Source organism: Cannabis sativa, chromosome 5 (assembly GCF_029168945.1).
Source record: "Cannabis sativa cultivar Pink pepper isolate KNU-18-1 chromosome 5, ASM2916894v1, whole genome shotgun sequence".
Classification (NCBI taxonomy): Eukaryota; Viridiplantae; Streptophyta; class Magnoliopsida; order Rosales; family Cannabaceae; genus Cannabis; species Cannabis sativa.
In genome coordinates this window covers 74,267,014-74,284,944 of record NC_083605.1, presented here as the reverse complement: position 1 = coordinate 74,284,944, position 17,931 = coordinate 74,267,014, and the positions used below count along the sequence as shown (strand labels likewise).

The 17,931-nt window shown below is 33.6% G+C and overlaps 3 protein-coding genes across 3 annotated transcripts; all 3 read right to left on the bottom strand.

The window, feature by feature from the left end:
• Positions 1-41: 41 nt before the first annotated feature.
• LOC115718110 (late embryogenesis abundant protein At1g64065-like) lies at positions 42-752 on the bottom strand. Its single transcript, XM_030647071.2, has one exon. The coding sequence runs from the start codon at positions 750-752 to the stop codon at positions 42-44; it is 711 nt and encodes a 236-aa protein (XP_030502931.2).
• A 3,371-nt stretch (positions 753-4,123) lies between these two features.
• LOC115718109 (late embryogenesis abundant protein At1g64065-like) lies at positions 4,124-4,849 on the bottom strand. The gene has a single exon (XM_030647070.2). The coding sequence runs from the start codon at positions 4,847-4,849 to the stop codon at positions 4,124-4,126; it is 726 nt and encodes a 241-aa protein (XP_030502930.2).
• Positions 4,850-13,850: 9,001 nt separating this feature from the next.
• On the bottom strand, positions 13,851-14,576 carry LOC115718108 (late embryogenesis abundant protein At1g64065). Its single transcript, XM_030647069.2, has one exon. The coding sequence runs from the start codon at positions 14,574-14,576 to the stop codon at positions 13,851-13,853; it is 726 nt and encodes a 241-aa protein (XP_030502929.2).
• Between the last annotated feature and the right edge of the window lie 3,355 nt (positions 14,577-17,931).

Below are 17,931 nucleotides of genomic sequence, written 5' to 3'. Positions count from 1 at the left end.
AGGATAACACTCTAAACATGAATGAATACTTAATACATTGTTCATACTCTTTTTGTTGTTTTCTTTATTTGCTTAGGCTTCTTTTGTGTTGTTTTCTTGGGTTTAGGCGCCATTGGCTTTCTCTTCGGCCTCTTACTCCAACATTGCAAATTCTGAATGTTCTTAAGAGCGACATCAATAGTAATACTACAATTGATAATGATCGATTTCTTTCTCTTCATGGTTAAAATCTTCACTTTCCCACTCATCCTACCCGAGCTATTCAGACTCAACAAACTCCCAGTAGTGTTTTTTGGTAATTGGGCCGAACTCAACCTAACAATCACATCATTAATAGTTTTGGTGGACATCTTTCCAACTTTACCCTTAGGAATGACAACTTGCCCTAGGATGGCTCCGTCGTAGATGAAGTTGAGGGTGGTGGATTCGAACTTGTAGAGCCCAAAATTGGTGTTCTTAATCCTAATTTGGGTTGAGAAGCTCTTATCAAAAGAAGAATTAGTAGTGGTCAATGTTTGGATATGAGCATTCTCTAATATCATCACTTGTGGAGACTTAACTTTCATGATAGTTAGTGCCAAGACCATAATAACAATAACCACACAAATTAGAAAAGCAGCCACAATATATTTGGCTATTTTGGTCATTTTCTTCTTTTTGAGCTCTTCAGCTAATGATAAATCCCCCAATTCTTGATCAATTTTGTTGTATCCATTAGCTTTGGCCAATTCTTGATCCTTGTTCTCAGCCATTCTAATTAAAGATCTAAGGAAGATATATATATATATAAATAATATGATCAATGTATATAGAGGTATGTAATAATAGTATGTGTTTTGGTATATGTTTTCTCTTGAAATGAATCTAGAACTCTATGGTGGTAGTGTTTGTGGGTTAATGATATTTATAGTTAAGTGGTTTAATTCATTGTTTGGTCAAATATTATTGGAATTATAAAAAGTATTTTAAGTTTTACGAACGTGAGTATATGATATATATTATAGTTTAATTTAACAAAATATTTATATATATTTAATAAGGATGAGACAATTGACTTCTTGAGGCTGCTTAATGTGATGGAGGTATATAGGATATACACAGAGAAGGACACAAATTTACTTTCATAAACAAGTCAATATAAATAGTAATATATTATACTGATAAAATATGCTGTCGATGTATGATTATAAAAATAGATTCATACATATAATAATTGTTTTTCTTTTTTTTTTTTTTAAAGAATCAAAAGTTCAATTAAATGAGGTAATTGGGAATCACAATAGGTGGCTTGTAGGAACTATTTGGTAATGGATCTTTGGAAGAAGCAATGATAGTAGTGTGGATAATATGACATGCACAGAATGATGTTATTTGGCAAAAGTTCCTTGTCTTCACCTATGGTTGGTGTAAGTGTTCGTGTGCATTGGATTTTACTTGGTATTTCTGAGATCGAAGTAAATATTAATGGAGCTTTATTTGGATCGGTTGGTCGGTTTAGAATGAGTTTCTTAGCACGTAATAATATTGGTGGCTACATCTTGGAAGCTTTCACCGTGGAGAAGAGAGGTATACTTTAAGCTAAAAATAGCTGAAATCATTGGTATCAAAGAGACATTGAGTTTGACAGATAGACACTAATGGGATTGAGTTCTACCGGAAACAGACAACTTAGTTTGTGTCTAAGCTATTGAGAGTAATTTTCATATGCTTTCAAAATTTATTTTGTTGGTTCATGACCGTAGGAATCTTTTGAATAATCTTAGTAATGATTAGTCCGGAGTCGGGGTCTGGGTTCAAGTCTTAGTCCAGGTCCGGGGTCGGAGGTCAAGTTCAGGTTTGAATCCAAGTCCAAGGGCCAGGGTGCATGTTTGGGGTGGTCTGGGGATCCAAGTCCAAGTCCAAGTTCGAGATCCATTATGTTTGGGGTCCTAGTTTGGGGCCGGGGTCTGGGTCCAAGTCTAAGTTCAGGATCCGTGTTCGAGGTCTTAGTCCTGGGCCGGCGACCAAGTTCAGGTATGATCGGAGTCTAAAATATTGAATAAGGAAAAAAATATTTTAAAAAAATTTGAAAGTAATTTTTTTTTTGTTTAACTAAAAAATTGAAAAGTAAAAACAAATTTATAAAATATATTTTTAAAAAATATTTTCACTTTTTTAATTAAAAATATAAAATTGATTAAAAAATATTACGAAATGCCACTTATATAAAATGTAACTTCCAAATATAAAAAGAATAATTACATAATGAACTATTTTTTTGTAAAAATTTAACACGTTTATGTTCAAAGATTTTTTTTTACACATTTTTACGTATGATGTTCTATAAAAGTAACACAAAACTAACAAAAAATCTACATAAAAAAGTAATAGAAAAATAGCATGCATCTTAATGATATAAAAAGGGAAATTTACGCCTGGTACCGTCTTTTCTACTTTTATTTCATTTTTACTGTTAAACGTTATTTATTACATTTTTACTGTATCTTTACTTTTTGCTAAACCAATTTGTTATTCCATTTTAACTGATACATGTCATATTATAGATTATTTATATTCATTTTTATTATTTTAATGAGTGTAAAAGTTATGATTAGATTGATTAAAGCTGAACAAATTTTCTTTTTCAAGTTTATTATCCCATGAATTATTTGTATTCTTTTTTATTATTTTAATGAGTGTAAAAATTATGATGTGATTAATTTTGTGGCAGCTTTTTTATTTATTTATTAAAAATAATGATAAAAGTTGAACAAACCTTCTTTTACATGTTTATTTTTATTTTTATTAAATTAAAATTAAAGATGATAAAGATTTGAGTCAAAACGTGTCTTCATTTTACTTTTTGATGAAAGTGAGCCACACTCCATGAAAGTGACAACACACCAGCTCTTATCCCAAATATCTACAAATATTTTATCAAACACCTTTTCTTCTAAAATTTTTGCAGAACAAGAACAACATGAAGTACTTGTTCTTTTTAGAAGATGGGTGGACTCATCTAAGGTGTCATGTAATAGTAATTGCTCATCTTCTGTTCTTCTTCTTCTTCATGGGTCTCTTTCTTTTGTTTGTTTTTTTTTTTTTTCAAAATCCATACACTTATCATCTTTTTTCTAGCTATCTTCCTTCTTAAGTTCTCTTACTCTCTCCATTAACATATAAATTTTTTATTTTATTTCTTGTTCAGTTCTTCTTCTTCATCTTCTTCTCATTTTTTAGTTTTTCTAATTTTTAGTCACACTTTTGGAAGGAAATAAAAGAGTGGTTTTTTTATTTTGATTTTCTAGATCTGTTCTTGCAAATATAGGTTCTGGTACTTCAAAGAACACTAAATCAAAAATACCCTCAATCTGTGTTGGAGAACTCCGACTCTGATTTTGAGTTTGAGCCAAAGTTCCAAAGTCTCCCAAATCTGATAAGGTTTTTATTCTATTGATCTTGTGTTGTTTTAGGGTTTTTTTCAAGTTGATTATATTTCCTTTTTTTTTTTTGCATGTTTTTTTTTGTTTAGTCCTATTTTATAGTTTTCTGTTTGTTTGACTTTGTGTCTTGTTTTGGTTTTATTTTGTTAACTCTTAGGAAAAGGGTTGTTGAGGTTTGTCATTTCATTATTTTAGTTTTAATGTTTTTTTATGCTTGTTTTTTATGTTCTTTATTTTTTTTTGTTGTTTTAGTTTTGTTTTAGTAGTGTTTTCTTATATTTTTTTTATAGGATTGGGAATCCAAGTACACCCGATTGGAATACTACCATTCCAGAGTTTTTTTACGCTTGTTTTTTATGTTCTTCATTTTTTTTGTGTTGTTTTAGTAGTGTTTTCTTATGTTTTTTTATAGGATTGGGAATCCAAGTACACCCGATCATATATATAACATAAATAATTACCTTATATCCATATATTCTCGAGAATAGTCAATTATTTGAAAACAACAAACTGAATTACGAGTAGGGTTTTGATAAAACATAGAGTTTGATATTTATTATCAACAAATTATTTAGCTATCTCCAAAATGAATTAATAATAAGTTCCACTTTACAAAATATAAAAATAATAAAATAATAACACAGTCTACAACATGAATAATTAGATCAATACAATAAATATCACATTCTTTCTTAACTTGTTCAAGGTTTTTTTGTTATTGTTTTGTTTTTTGGCTGAGACTTTGGTTTAATTTTCTTGGGTTTAAGTACCATTGGTTTTCTCGATTTCTTGCTCGAACATTGCAAACTCTGGACGTTCTTATTAAGAGCGACATCAATAGTAATAGCGCAGTTGACCATGATGGACTTCTTTTTCTTCATGATCGACATCACTTCAACTTTCCCACTCATTCTCATGGAACTACTCAAAGTCAATATTCCAAGAGTCAACTCATCGCTGTCTTGGTCAACATTATTTGGCAGTTGAGTCGAACTCAACCTAACAATGACATTATTAATAGTTTTGGTGGACATGGTTTTGGCCTTGCCCTTAGGAATGACAACTTGTGCTACGGTGGCTCCACCGTAGGTGAAGTTGAAGGTGGTGACTTCGAACTTGTAGGGCCCGAAATTGGTGTTCTTGATCCTAATTTGGGTTGAGAAGCTCTTATCGAAAGAAGAAGTATTAGTAGTTGTTTTCAATGTTTGGAGATGAGCATTGGTCAATAAAATGACCCGTGGAGACTTAACAAGAGTAAATACCAAAACTATAAATGTAATGAGCACACAAATAAGAAAAGCAACCACATATTTGGCTATTTTTTTCATCTTCTGGCGTTTGAGTTCCTTAGTTGATAAATCTCCCGATTCTTGATCCCCTCCATTAGTTTTGGCCAAAGGGTATTCTTCATCCTTGTTCTCACCCATTTTAAAAGATTAAAGAAGATTGTATATAAGATCACTATATATAATAATATATATATATATATGTTTTGGTTTGTATTTATTGATGGAAGATGATAGTATTTAGCTGGGTTTGTGTGATGAGATGAGTATATAGTTATGGGTTAATAAGGATATTTATAGTAAGTGCTTTGGATGTTTGGTCAATTTGATTATTAAAATATTTGTTATTAGTTTTTGGGAACGTGATTATACATTGTATATAATAAGAGAATGAGAGATTTGACTTGTTGATGGTTATTGAAAGAAGAAGATGGCTGCTGGGGAAAGTTTAGTATTGGAAGTTTGATAATAAGAACAAAGTTTTATTGAGTAATTTAATTAAGAATGAGATGATTGACTTCTTTAATTGTATTTTTGTTAGGTTGAAAATGAAACTTAAATATATATATATAATGATGAGTTCTTAATTTTATCATGTGTGGACTACCCCACTACCTCTTTTTGGATTGGTTTTATATATAAGTTTATTAATATATATGAAGATGTCCCGAGGTTTCTAAAACAAGGTTTTTTTTTAGCATAAGACTGTTTCCAAGTCATTGGAATACATCAATAAATGTTACTATATATATACATTTCAACACTTGTATATATAGTATACTAATAATATAATATGCTGTCTGAGTATAATAATTAATAATCACACTTTTAAAAAAAGCTATATAGAAGTTTTCACAAGTTTATATTAATTTGTGATAAGTACTCCCTATATTAATTACTATTATACATGTTGTTAAATGAGATAGTTTCTAACAAGACATTGCATGAATTACTCGCATGGCATAGAGAGACGCCCCTTGGGTAGGATGCCTATGGGGGAGAAGGGTTCTCGAGGGCGAGAAAAGTACATGTTTAGTATCATAGCTAAAAATTAATTTTTTACTTTTAAAACATAAAACTGTTTTTTAAGAACAAATATGTGTATTTGGCTATGCGTAGAAAATATTTTTTAAAAAAAGAAAGTTAGAAAAATAATTTGTGGTCCGGGTCCAGGTCGAGTTTGAGTCAAAGGGTCAGGGTCGAGGTTCGAGTATGAGTCGGGTCTGGGGTTGGGACCAGGTCCAAATTTGGGGCTGAGGCTGAGTTAGATTTAGGGTTGGAGCTGGGACCGAGACTAGGGATCAGGTCTAAGGTTGGTTCCGACTCGGGTTGGGACTGAGGCCGGGGTCAAGTTCATATTGGTGTCTCAAAGGATTGATGTGTTTTTTATACACAGAAAAATAGAAATAAAATTATTTTTTGAAAGCATTAACCAAAAATGTTGTGTTTTCTACATGATAACGCTTACCACACTCATACAAAATCACAATGAAAAATATTAAGAGACATCTCAAGCACTACAAACTTATGACATGCATCCGAAATAGGAAATCTAGAAAGTTCAAAATTACAAGAAAAATGAGGAGTCAGAAGTGGGGATGCTACTTGTAGGGTGGCTAGAGCACTATAACTGATGGTGATTATTGAAATGGTGAAGTGTTAGGATCAAATCGTTGCAACCCTGATTGAAGTTTTAGGAAGCAAACGAGATCCCATCAACAATTGGGGGTTGGCTTTCGGAAATAGTTTCATGTGAACCTCAAAAGTAACTGGTCAAAACAAAGGAAGGAATCGTTGGTCTATTTATACTAAAACCCTCGATTTGCACCTATTCAATCTAACAACTCTGATAATCTATTGAAAAGAGAGAAATGCGCTGATTTAACGAACCGGGAATACAAAGGAATGCATAAATACTCGTGTTGGAACACGCAACTTCTCCTTCACAATTATGGAAACGATTCATATGGGTAAAAATTATGTCAGTTGTCACACCCATTTATTATAAGTTCCACTTGCCCATACAAGGTGCGTAAAAGTCACTACACATCTATGACCTGCACGTGAAACGCACTTGGAAGATGGAAAGACAATCCACGAAGGGTGGTCTCCCTCCTTACTATTCCTAGGCTAGGAAGTAAAAGAGGAACATGATTAAACACAGACGCGAAGACAAGCCCCTCCTTTCTCCAGCGTGGAAGAAACTTGGAGAGTAAATGTTATCTCTATTTTCTCTTAGTCTGACATGTGTCATTCACGTGGATTGATCTTAGGACCAAATACCATCATAGGCCCAAGGAGGGATGTGGGCCCATGCCCACCTAGGACGCCCTAGAATAGGTAAGGTCGGGATTGAAGGTGATAACCAACTAACTAAAAGTCAGTTGGATAAGAGTTAGTTAAGGCCGTTAGGTTGTTAATTTTCTGTTATGATTTCTCTGTTGTATTTCTTGCCTTAACTGATTGTAAATCATGTCTATAAATACATTCTCTTATCAATAAAGAAGTAAGGCTTTTCTGCATTTTCTTTGTCTCTGTTTTAGAGAAACAAACTCTGTTTTCTCTCTTTGTTTGCTTTCTTCATGGTATCAGAGCTTTTGACTAGCGTCAATGGCTTCCTCCGGTGACCACTCGTCTCAAGCTGGAGGCTCCGATCCTACTGTTGTGCCAGCTCAGTCCTCCTCGACGGCACAACAATGGAACCCGTTCTCAAACTCTCTCACAGCTTCACTCACCTTGAAACTTGATCGTACAAATTTTCTTTCTTGGAAATCGCAAGTCATTCCCACGGTTATTGGCCATGATCTTGATGAACTTCTCTTCAGCAACAATGCACCACCTGAAAAACTTGTCAATGGCAGCAGCAATCCTCAGTTCTTGCAATGGAGGCGTAAAGATCAACTTTTGCTATCATGGCTCCGTTCGTCGATGACGGAGGGAATTCTAGCCACGGTTGCCTGTTACCAAACCTCACACTCTGTCTGGAATGCCTTAGAGCAGAAATTTTCAAGTCAGTCGAAGGCGAGACTTCTGCAACTTAAAGGCCAACTTACAAATCTGCAGAAAGGTAATCTCACCATCTCCGATTATGTTGATAAAATCAAAGCTATTTGTGATTCTTTGGCCATAGCTGGGCATCCTGTCAATGATTTTGATCTTATTCTTCATCTGCTTAATGGGCTTGGTCCCGAGTTTGATTCGGTTGTGTCCAGCATAACCTCTCGAAGTGAGAATCTTTCTCTCGAAGAAGTCCAAGCTCTATTAATGTCTCATGAAACAAGATTGGAGAGGCACTCGACTATTTTGGATCTTTCATCAAAAATGGCTGCCAATCTTGCAATGGGCACAAGAAATGGCATGTACAGACCTTATAATGCAGCTGGCAGAGGACAAGGATCTGACCATATGCCACGATTTCCCAATCGAACAAATGGTCCCAGGTCTGTCAACAATAACAGACCATTGTGTCAAGTTTGCATGCGGTTTGGGCACACTGCTGTGACTTGTCACTATAGGTTCGATCGTAATTGGGTCACTCCTAAGTCTTCTACTGCTCATCCTCAAGTCAACCTTACAGAACAGTCACTTGACTATGATCCTCAGATCTTTGTTGCTCAAACAGTGCCTGATTTTGGAGATGATGTTGGCTGGTTTGTGGACTCAGGTGCTACCAATCATATAGCTCAATCTTTAGACAATCTTGAGTCAGCTTCTCCTTATCTTGGTCCAGAAACTGTTGCAGTTGCTAATGGTAAGAGATTACTTATTTCTAACATTGGTACTGCTACTCTTCCCTCACAATCTCAATCTTTGCATTTAGATTCTGTTTTACAAATTCCTTCTATAACCAAGAATTTAGTAAGTGTATCAAAACTCACTAATGACAATGATGTTTTCTTGGAATTTCATAAAACTTGTTGCTTTGTTAAGGACAAGAAAACCGGAGCAGTGTTGCTTAAAGGAAAAATCAGAGATGGCCTCTACCACCTAGGAGATGATAGCTCGAGTCTTTCCAACACTGCCCTGCAAGTGAATCTTGCTACTTCAACCTTTTCTTCTCAGCCTATGAAGAGTCAATATGAGTCCTGTATTCATAATTGTAATCAGGTTGATTCATCAACCTTTCCTTGTAATAAACCAATCAATAAAGACTCTTCTTACTGTTCTCTTGATTCCAATCCCACTGTCTTACTTTCTCATGTTAATGACATAAATAATTGGCATAAAAAGTTGGGCCATCCTGCTTCTCACACCTTAGCAAAAATATTACATAAAGCAAATATCCCTTGTTCACTAAAAGATTTACAGTTTTGTCAAGCTTGTCAAATGGGAAAGAGTCATAGGCTACCCTACCCTCTTTCTTCATCTCGGGCAAATCAGCCCCTTGCTCTTATTCATACAGATTTATGGGGTCCATCTCATGTTCCATCCAAAGAAAACTACAAATATTACATAGTATTTGTTGATGATTATAGTAGGTTTTCTTGGATATTTCCTCTTACTATAAAATCTCAAGCCTTTGAAACCTTCATCAAATTCAAAAGCCTTGTTGAAAAACAATTCAATTTGCCAATCAAAGCTGTCCAAGCTGATGGTGGAGGTGAATATAGGCCTTTTGAAAGATTTTTAGCTGACCAAGGCATTGTTTTTAAACAACCTTGTCCCCATAGTCATGAACAAAATGGTAGGGTTGAAAGAAAACATCGACACATAACTGAAACTGGTTTGACACTTTTAGCTCAAGCTGGTCTTGATCTCTCATATTGGTGGCTTGCCTTTCAATGTGCTACTCATACCATTAATCGAATGCCTACACCTGTTCTTGATAATCTTACCCCTTTTGAATGTTTGTTTCATGAATTGCCTGATTATCATGTGCTTAAACCTTTTGGTTGTGCTTGTTATCCACATTTAAGGCCATATCATCATCATAAACTCGATTACAGATCTGAAATGTGTTTGTTTTTGGGATATTCTCCAAAGCACAAGGGCTATTTGTGTGAAAGTGCTGCTGGTAGAATGTTTATTGCAAGAAATGTTGTTTTTGATGAATGTTCTTTCCCTGCTCTTCAAACTAAAGGGTGTGCTTCTCTATCTGATCAAAAGACAGACAACATTGCTTGTCCCACCATGAGTTTCAGCACTGCTTTTTCTCCAGCTACTGCTGCTTCTGCCAGTGTTGTTGCTCCTGCTGATACCACTGCTACGTCTGGTTTTCAAGAGGCACCAGCAGTAAGTTTTCCTACACCAGCTTCTCCTCCTGGTTCTTCTGCTGATGTCCAAACTGCTCCTGCACTTTCTCTGCAAAATGTTGTCTCTCCCAACATTCAGCTATCTATTTCAGAGACTCTGCAGATTAATTCTCCTACCATGTCTACTGGTTCAGCAGCAGTTATTGTGCCACCAGCTCCTCGAACTCATTCAATGGTTACTCGATCCATGAGGGGGATTTACAAGCCTAAAGCCTATCTAGCAACCAAATATAGGCTACCCGAATCATTGTTGCCCCAAGAACCAAAATCTCTGCAATCAGCTCTCAAAAGTCCTATATGGAATGGCTCTATGTCTCAAGAAATTAGTGCCCTCAAATCTCAAGGAACATGGATCTTGGTTCCTTATGAGCCTCATATGGTTTTAATTGATAACAAATGGGTGTATAGAGTAAAGTTAAATGCAGATGGCACACTTGACAAATGCAAATCAAGGCTGGTTGCTAGAGGTTATCTACAACAACCGGGCATTGACTTTCAGGACACTTTCAGTCCAGTTGTGAAACCGGTTACTGTGAGGCTGGTTCTAGCATTGGCTGTCACATTCAATTGGCAAGTGAGACAATTGGATGTGTCTAATGCTTTTCTTCATGGTGAATTAAGTGAAACCGTGTATATGACTCAGCCTAAAGGTTTTGAAGATCCTAAGTTTCCCACTCATGTGTGTAAGTTGAACAAAGCTATATATGGGTTAAAGCAAGCACCAAGGGCTTGGAATGATAAATTGAAAAAGACTTTGTTCAGTTGGGGTTTCAAGGAATCTAAATCAGATACATCATTGTATATCTATGGGAAAGGAGACACTCAAATAATTTTGCTAGTATATGTAGATGATATTCTACTAACTGGACCCGATTCAATTCTCATTCAACAATTCATTGACAAGCTCCATAATCGGTTTTCTTTGAAAGACATGGGGGAGGTTCACTACTTCCTTGGTGTAGAGATTCATCGAAACACCACAGGTATGTACTTATCTCAAAGCAAGTACATCTCGGATTTATTGGTCAAACTCCATTTGGATGGCATAAAACCGTGCACCAGTCCTACTAGCAGTACACACAAACTGTCTTTAACAGAGGGTCTCCCTTTTGAGGATAAAACTCTCTATAGAAGTACTTTGGGTGCCCTTCAGTATTTGACACTTACAAGGCCTGATGTAGCCTTTATAATCAACAAATTATCACAGTTTATTCATGCTCCTACAACTGTGCACTGGGAGGCTTGCAAAAGATTGTTGAGGTATTTGAAAGGCACTATTTCTGATGGTCTATTTCTTTCACCTGCCACTCACTTCTCTGTTGAAGCTTACTCAGACGCTGATTGGGCAAGTTGCCCTGATGACCATAAATCTACAGGTGGATATGCTGTTTTCCTTGGCCCAAATTTGCTCTCTTGGTCTGCAAAGAAGCAACATGTTGTTGCACGGTCTTCAACTGAGTCAGAGTTTCGTGCTCTTGCCAATACTGCAGCTGAATTAAAATGGTTAAACTCACTCTTTACTGAACTTCAACTACACTTTGCTGCAACTCCCATAATTTGGGTTGATAATCAAGGGGCTGCTGCACTTGCTGCCAACCCTGTGTTTCATGCTAGGTGCAAGCACATTGAAATTGATCAACACTTTGTTCGTGATCAGATTATCAACAATGAACTTTCAGTTCGGTATGTGCCTTCGGTTGATCAAGTTGCAGACGTTCTCACGAAATCACTGCCCCAAGGATCGATTTCACTATCTTAAAGCCAAACTCAAAGTGGTATCTTCCCCTTTTCGTTTGAGGGGGGATGATAACCAACTAACTAAAAGTCAGTTGGATAAGAGTTAGTTAAGGCCGTTAGGTTGTTAATTTTCTGTTATGATTTCTCTGTTGTATTTCTTGCCTTAACTGATTGTAAATCATGTCTATAAATACATTCTCTTATCAATAAAGAAGTAAGGCTTTTCTGCATTTTCTTTGTCTCTGTTTTAGAGAAACAAACTCTGTTTTCTCTCTTTGTTTGCTTTCTTCAGAAGGAATTATTTGCTGGTCTTAGGAAGATAAAATGGATGGGCGATAGAGTCTGGAACTGGCCCTTGGGGGACAAAGCAACATGATCAATCTCTCACGAACAAGCGAGATGGATAAGGAGCCGACTTGAGACCAAAGTCCCGAGCCACAGCCCAGGAACAAGGAAATTTAAAAACAACTCTCCTCCTACATTCATTAACAAAGTGGTCAAGAATGAAGCAATTTCTAAAGCACTCACCTCCATCTAGGGAGCATATCCTCTATGGCATATTCTTGACAGAATCACACCAAATTTGAATAATATCTCTTTTTTCTTGTTTGAAAAGTGGTTTGGCAAAAAAATAAGATTACTATAGGAATTAAAATGTCCAATACTCAGACATAGTTATTTTCCCATAAAAAATAGGACCATGTGCGACTTGATACATTAGTGTTGCATAATACTTCCTATAGTGTTTCTCACCTAATAATGTTGGCATTGAGCCTCTACCCTAAGGCCCTAACTCTAATAAGATGTAATCACACTATTAATGGGCTTGAAACTGTGAACCATCCGCAGATTCGATTCAACCTAGTCCGATCCATTTAATTGCCTATAATATGGCAAGATATTCACCATTAAAGGGGTTCAAAAAATTTGATTTTACAGAGAGAATACATTGCTAAAAGTGTACAAAATACCATTAATAATGCTATCATGAACTAACACTCATCAATGCCCTAACCATATAAAAATTTTTGTGTCTATTTATTCACTAATTTTTTTCTCTGTTCATAAATTTTTTGTTATTAGTTACTAAAAATTTGGGTAACTAATAAGAAATCGCTAACTACTTAGTACTAGCAATGTGCTATATTAGTATATTATTGGATACATTATAGTGTCTTGTAGGAATACCCAATAATAATGAGAAGAATAAATAGGATTCCCCCCGCCCCCTTCCCGCGGAACTATGGCCCTAGTAGAGTTTTACTACCCCTGAATTTTTCTCTCTTGCAAAAATTCTTCATGAACTATAAAAATAGTTACAAATATTCTCATGCAGTTGCATTGTATTTGTTTCTTTGAATATTTTGTTAATATAGTACTAACATAACGTTAATAGTTTAAGGGTTCAGATAAAAAATAAATATATTAATAACAGTATAATGATGGATTATGAGAGTATATATATCTATTCTTAGAGTTATTGTTTGTATATTTAATGTTAATAAATTAGATTTTAAGTAGTTTAAAGTTATTAAATAAATTATTGTAATATAATTATACTTATCACTTATAGTTAGATAAATAAATTGTTTTAAAATAGAGCAAAATGTAACTGGAGGATGATATATTTGTAACAATTTGTATAATTCGAGAGAATATTTACAATAAAAACAAATTTACCAGAAAGAACTCTACAAAGATGATAGTTCATAAGATAATAAAATCCAATTTATTCTAATAATAATAATAATATACGTTAAATTTATATATCTAACAATTTTGAATTGGATAAAGATACGCGTGAGATTTTGTTGATTATTGTATTAATTTATTATAAGAAATACTAAGTAATGTGTTGAAAGAATTTAGAAATATATTAAAAAATATGGAATTTTATACACACAACAAGATGAGTATTGAGTATGCATTTTGAGGAAGTATAAATTTTCATATATATTTGTCAACAAGTTTAGCTATGTCCAAAATGATTTAATAAGTAAGTTCAACTCCGAAAAAGAAAATAAATAAATAAATAAATAAATAATAACACACTCTAAACCATGAATAAATCAATAAACATTAAATTTTCATCACTTGTAAATATATATACTAATAATTAAATATGTGTTTTAATAAAGTTTTCCTTAACTTGTTCAAGCTTTTTTTGTTATTGTATTCTTTTTCGGCTGGGACTTTGGTTTAATTTTCTTGGGTTTAAGTACCATTGGTTTTCTCGATTTCTTGCTCGAACATTGCAAACTCTGAACATTCTTATTAAGAGCGACATCAATAGTAATAGCGCAGTTGACCATGATGGACTTCTTTTTCTTCATGATCGACATCACTTCCACTTTCCCGCTCATTCTCGTGGAACTACTCAAAGTCAATATTCCAAGAGTCAACTCATCGCTATCTTGGTCAACATTATTTGGCAGTTGAGTCGAACTCAACCTAACAATGACATTATTAATAGTTTTGGTGGACATGGTTTTGGCCTTGCCCTTAGGAATGACAACTTGTGCTACGGTGGCTCCACTGTGGGTGAAGTTGAGGGTGGTGGCTTCGAACTTGTAGGGCCCGAAATTGGTGTTCTTGATCCTAATTTGGGTTGAGAAACTCTTATCGAAAGAAGAAGTATTAGTAGTTGTTTTCAATGTTTGAAGATGAGCATTGCCTAATAAAATGACCCGTGGAGACTTAACAAGAGTAAATACCAAAACTATAAATGTAATGAGTACACAAATTAGAAAAACAGCCACATATTTGGCTATCTTGTTCATCTTCTGGCGTTTGAGCTCCTTAGCTGATAAATCTCCCGACTCTTGATCACTTCCATTAGATTTGGCCAAAGGGTATTCTTGATCTTTGTTCTCACCCATTTTAAGAGATCTATATATTGTATATGTGATGATCACTATATGTATATATATACTTATGGGTATATGTATATGTATGTGTTTTTTGCTTTGTGGTGAGATCACTTATGGGGAGAGGTTATTTATAGTATTTGGTTTGTTGTTTAGGATGAAAGTTTGGTCAAATATTAGACTTAATTATTAATATTAATTAGTTTTGGAAACGTGTGTGTATATTTTTATATATCAATATATAGTTTAAACACTTTTATATATTAATTGATAGTGGCCTATTTGGATGAGAGATTTGACTTTGTTGATGGTTAATTTATTGGAAGAAAATGATTATGGCTGCTGGCCAAAGGAAAACTATAGGAAGTATAATAAGGATGAGATTATTGTGGACAATTTTTTATGGTTTATAATTGTTTAATTATACATTTTTTTAGTTTTATTTTTTGAAATGGTGCATGCATATATACATTTAAACATTTGTAATTTAAATAATATTTAAAACGACTCATCAGTTTCCAAGTGAGGGGAATACATACAAGTCTATATTAGTAAATTAGTGTTAATTAATACCTTTAAATTTGACCTATAGTTAAATAAAAAATAAATAAAAAGTAGATGTACATTTTATCAATTTTTGATAAATTTTAAATAATTTATAATATTAAATAGATATATAGATTTAGCTCTGGACTGAGGCTGGTTCTATGCTTGGGTTAAGGCGGGTTAGGTCCGTATTTGAGTTAAGACAGTTTAGGGCCCACTCAGGGTCGGGTCTAGGCATAAGCCGGCTAAGCCCGCGCCTAGGGCCCAAATAAAAAAAATATATTTTAAAAAATATACATATTTTTTTAATAATTTTTAAAAATACCATTTATCTTTATAGTAAGAGTCCAATTTTTCTTTTATCTATGACCTATTTCAACTCAAGGACCGTCCCAAGGTCAAAAATTTGTATGTAGTGCACTTTTATGCATTAAAAAATCGTATTTTTTTTTTTGTAAATTTTTGTCAAATAAGCCTAACAATGGTCACACTTCACTCTAGATATAACACAAAAAAAATATTCTTGAATCCATTAATACTCAGGGCTGCCCTGTATATATACATATATACACATATATTGAGATAGTTGTTTGAAGTTAAATCCTCGTGTCAAAAATTATGGAGTAAATAATTATTCATTGATAAAATTACATGACACTTATAATTATGTAAAATATAGAGTTTTCCACAAATTTCAAGAAATATTATGAGCAATGTAAAATGTAACTAAAATTATGATTTAAGAGAAGAAAATAAGTATTTAAGAGAGTAGTATACAGAGTATTTTTGATTGACTAGATTAAGAGAAGAAAATAAGTATTTAAGAAAGTTTAAAAGAAGTTAAACACCTAATTTTTTTAGAGCGTTTAGTTTATAAGTCATTATTATTACATTAACCATGTTTAAGTCCCTCAATGGGATGCTTAAAAAGAACAAGCTACAAGTTTTGAGTACGGGAAAGAAAAGGGAAATCATTTTGCATTATTCAGGAGAAGAGATCACAATTAGCAACAAATAAAAGTACTTGGGCTCCAAGCTCGTGCTGCTACCCCACTATGTTCGGCCCTATTCTTCTATTTTGTTGGGCCACCACCTCATAGTTTTAGTTTTAGACACTTTCTTAAAAGACTTCATACTAATGAAGTAGGTAGAACACTTATATTGTAAGCAACTCTTGTTTATTTTTTTAATGTGGGACTTAAATTGATACCCCGACAATTATAGCATCCCCTAGGGCTACTAATTAAAGTGTTGGGTTTTGTTATTGTTGTTGTTGTTGTTGTTGTTGTTGTTGTTGTTGGTTTTGACCATTCATGACCACAGACTCACAACTATTGTCCAATCGCAGGGACAAGCTACAATGTCCTTCCATTTTAGGCAAATGTGAGGACCCACGCCTAATGTACTACCCAAACGCGTTGCTTCCACTTTTCCTAAATCAAAGAAAATCAAAGCGTTACCCCAACCTATTGGCTGCCCTGGAGGGTAAAGTCCTATCGGATGGTAGAGAAATTCAAGAGCATACTTGGCAAGGAGCTTCCTTTACTAGGTTTGTAGTCTTTGTCCCGACATATCTTGTTCGAGACCAAATACTTGTGTCCAATCTCCCCTATCTTTGTATCTTGTGAGAATGCCAAACTTGGCCAGGGAGAATAGATGGTCCTATCTATTTCGTGCCACATTAAGTTTTTCTAACGATATGCATCTAGGAATCTCTGGTACTATTAATTTAGCATACAATAAATATTAATATTTAAAAAAATGTATTTACGACAAGTCTATATATATATCTATATATCTATATATATATAAAGGAGAAGTATGAGGCGGTAATGTGGCACTCTAAAATTTTTCTAAAGCTATTTTTCTCAAATATCCTTAATTCTCTCATTTTTAATATTTTATTAGAGCATAAATCTATAAATTAGTATTTTACTATTATTTTAATAAATAATCCATCAAAATATCTACCATAATTCAATTATTTTTTAAAAAGAAAAACACTATATATAATAAGATACAACGATATTATTATTATTATTAATTAAGGCAGTGATATAAAGAAAAAATCCTCCATACCGAACCTAAGAATTCACCGTGGAGGTTTTATTAATCTCATATTTTGTATAAAGAGCTTCTCTTCTGCTATACGTATCCTACCAAGGAGATTTTAAGTATTTTACCCACTATTAATTATGTTTGGGTATATAACAGTAATAACTTACAAGTTTACGTATTAATACCGCAATTTCTCATTATTATTATTATTATTATTATTATTATTATTATTATTATTATTATAAATATATCTATATGATGCAGTGATATGACGTTTTAAAAATCGCAGCAAAATTAATTTTCTCTTTTCTCCTTTATTCTCTCTATTTTTTTAATTTTTACTTATATTTACCAATATTTAAACTTATACATTTATCTATCTATATATATATGTAAAGGAGAAATATGAGGCAGTTATATGGTACTCTAAAATCTCTTAAATTAGTATTATTTAGGGTTTAGGGACTTTATAGATAGATAAGTGTATTAGCTTTATAAATATTAATTAGTATTATTAGCTTTATTCATTAACTAGGAAAAACTTAAACAACATTCATCATTCTCCCTAAATAGGAGTTTAGTTCAAAACATCCATAATCAAATCCATAATTAACATTGAAACAGAAAATAGCATAGAAAAATTAAAGAGAAGAGAAAGAACTAGTTGAAGCAATTGATCCGAGTCGCCACAAGTCGCTCTTCTAGCCTCCTTCTTTGTTTCTAGGGTTCTAATTCTGAATTCCCCCTAATTTTCACGAACTCT

Coding starts and splice junctions, on each gene's coding strand:
- LOC115718108 (XM_030647069.2), bottom strand. CDS start 14,576: ATGGGTGAGAACAAAGATCAAGAATACCCTTTGGCCAAATCTAATGGA.
- LOC115718110 (XM_030647071.2), bottom strand. CDS start 752: ATGGCTGAGAACAAGGATCAAGAATTGGCCAAAGCTAATGGATACAAC.
- LOC115718109 (XM_030647070.2), bottom strand. CDS start 4,849: ATGGGTGAGAACAAGGATGAAGAATACCCTTTGGCCAAAACTAATGGA.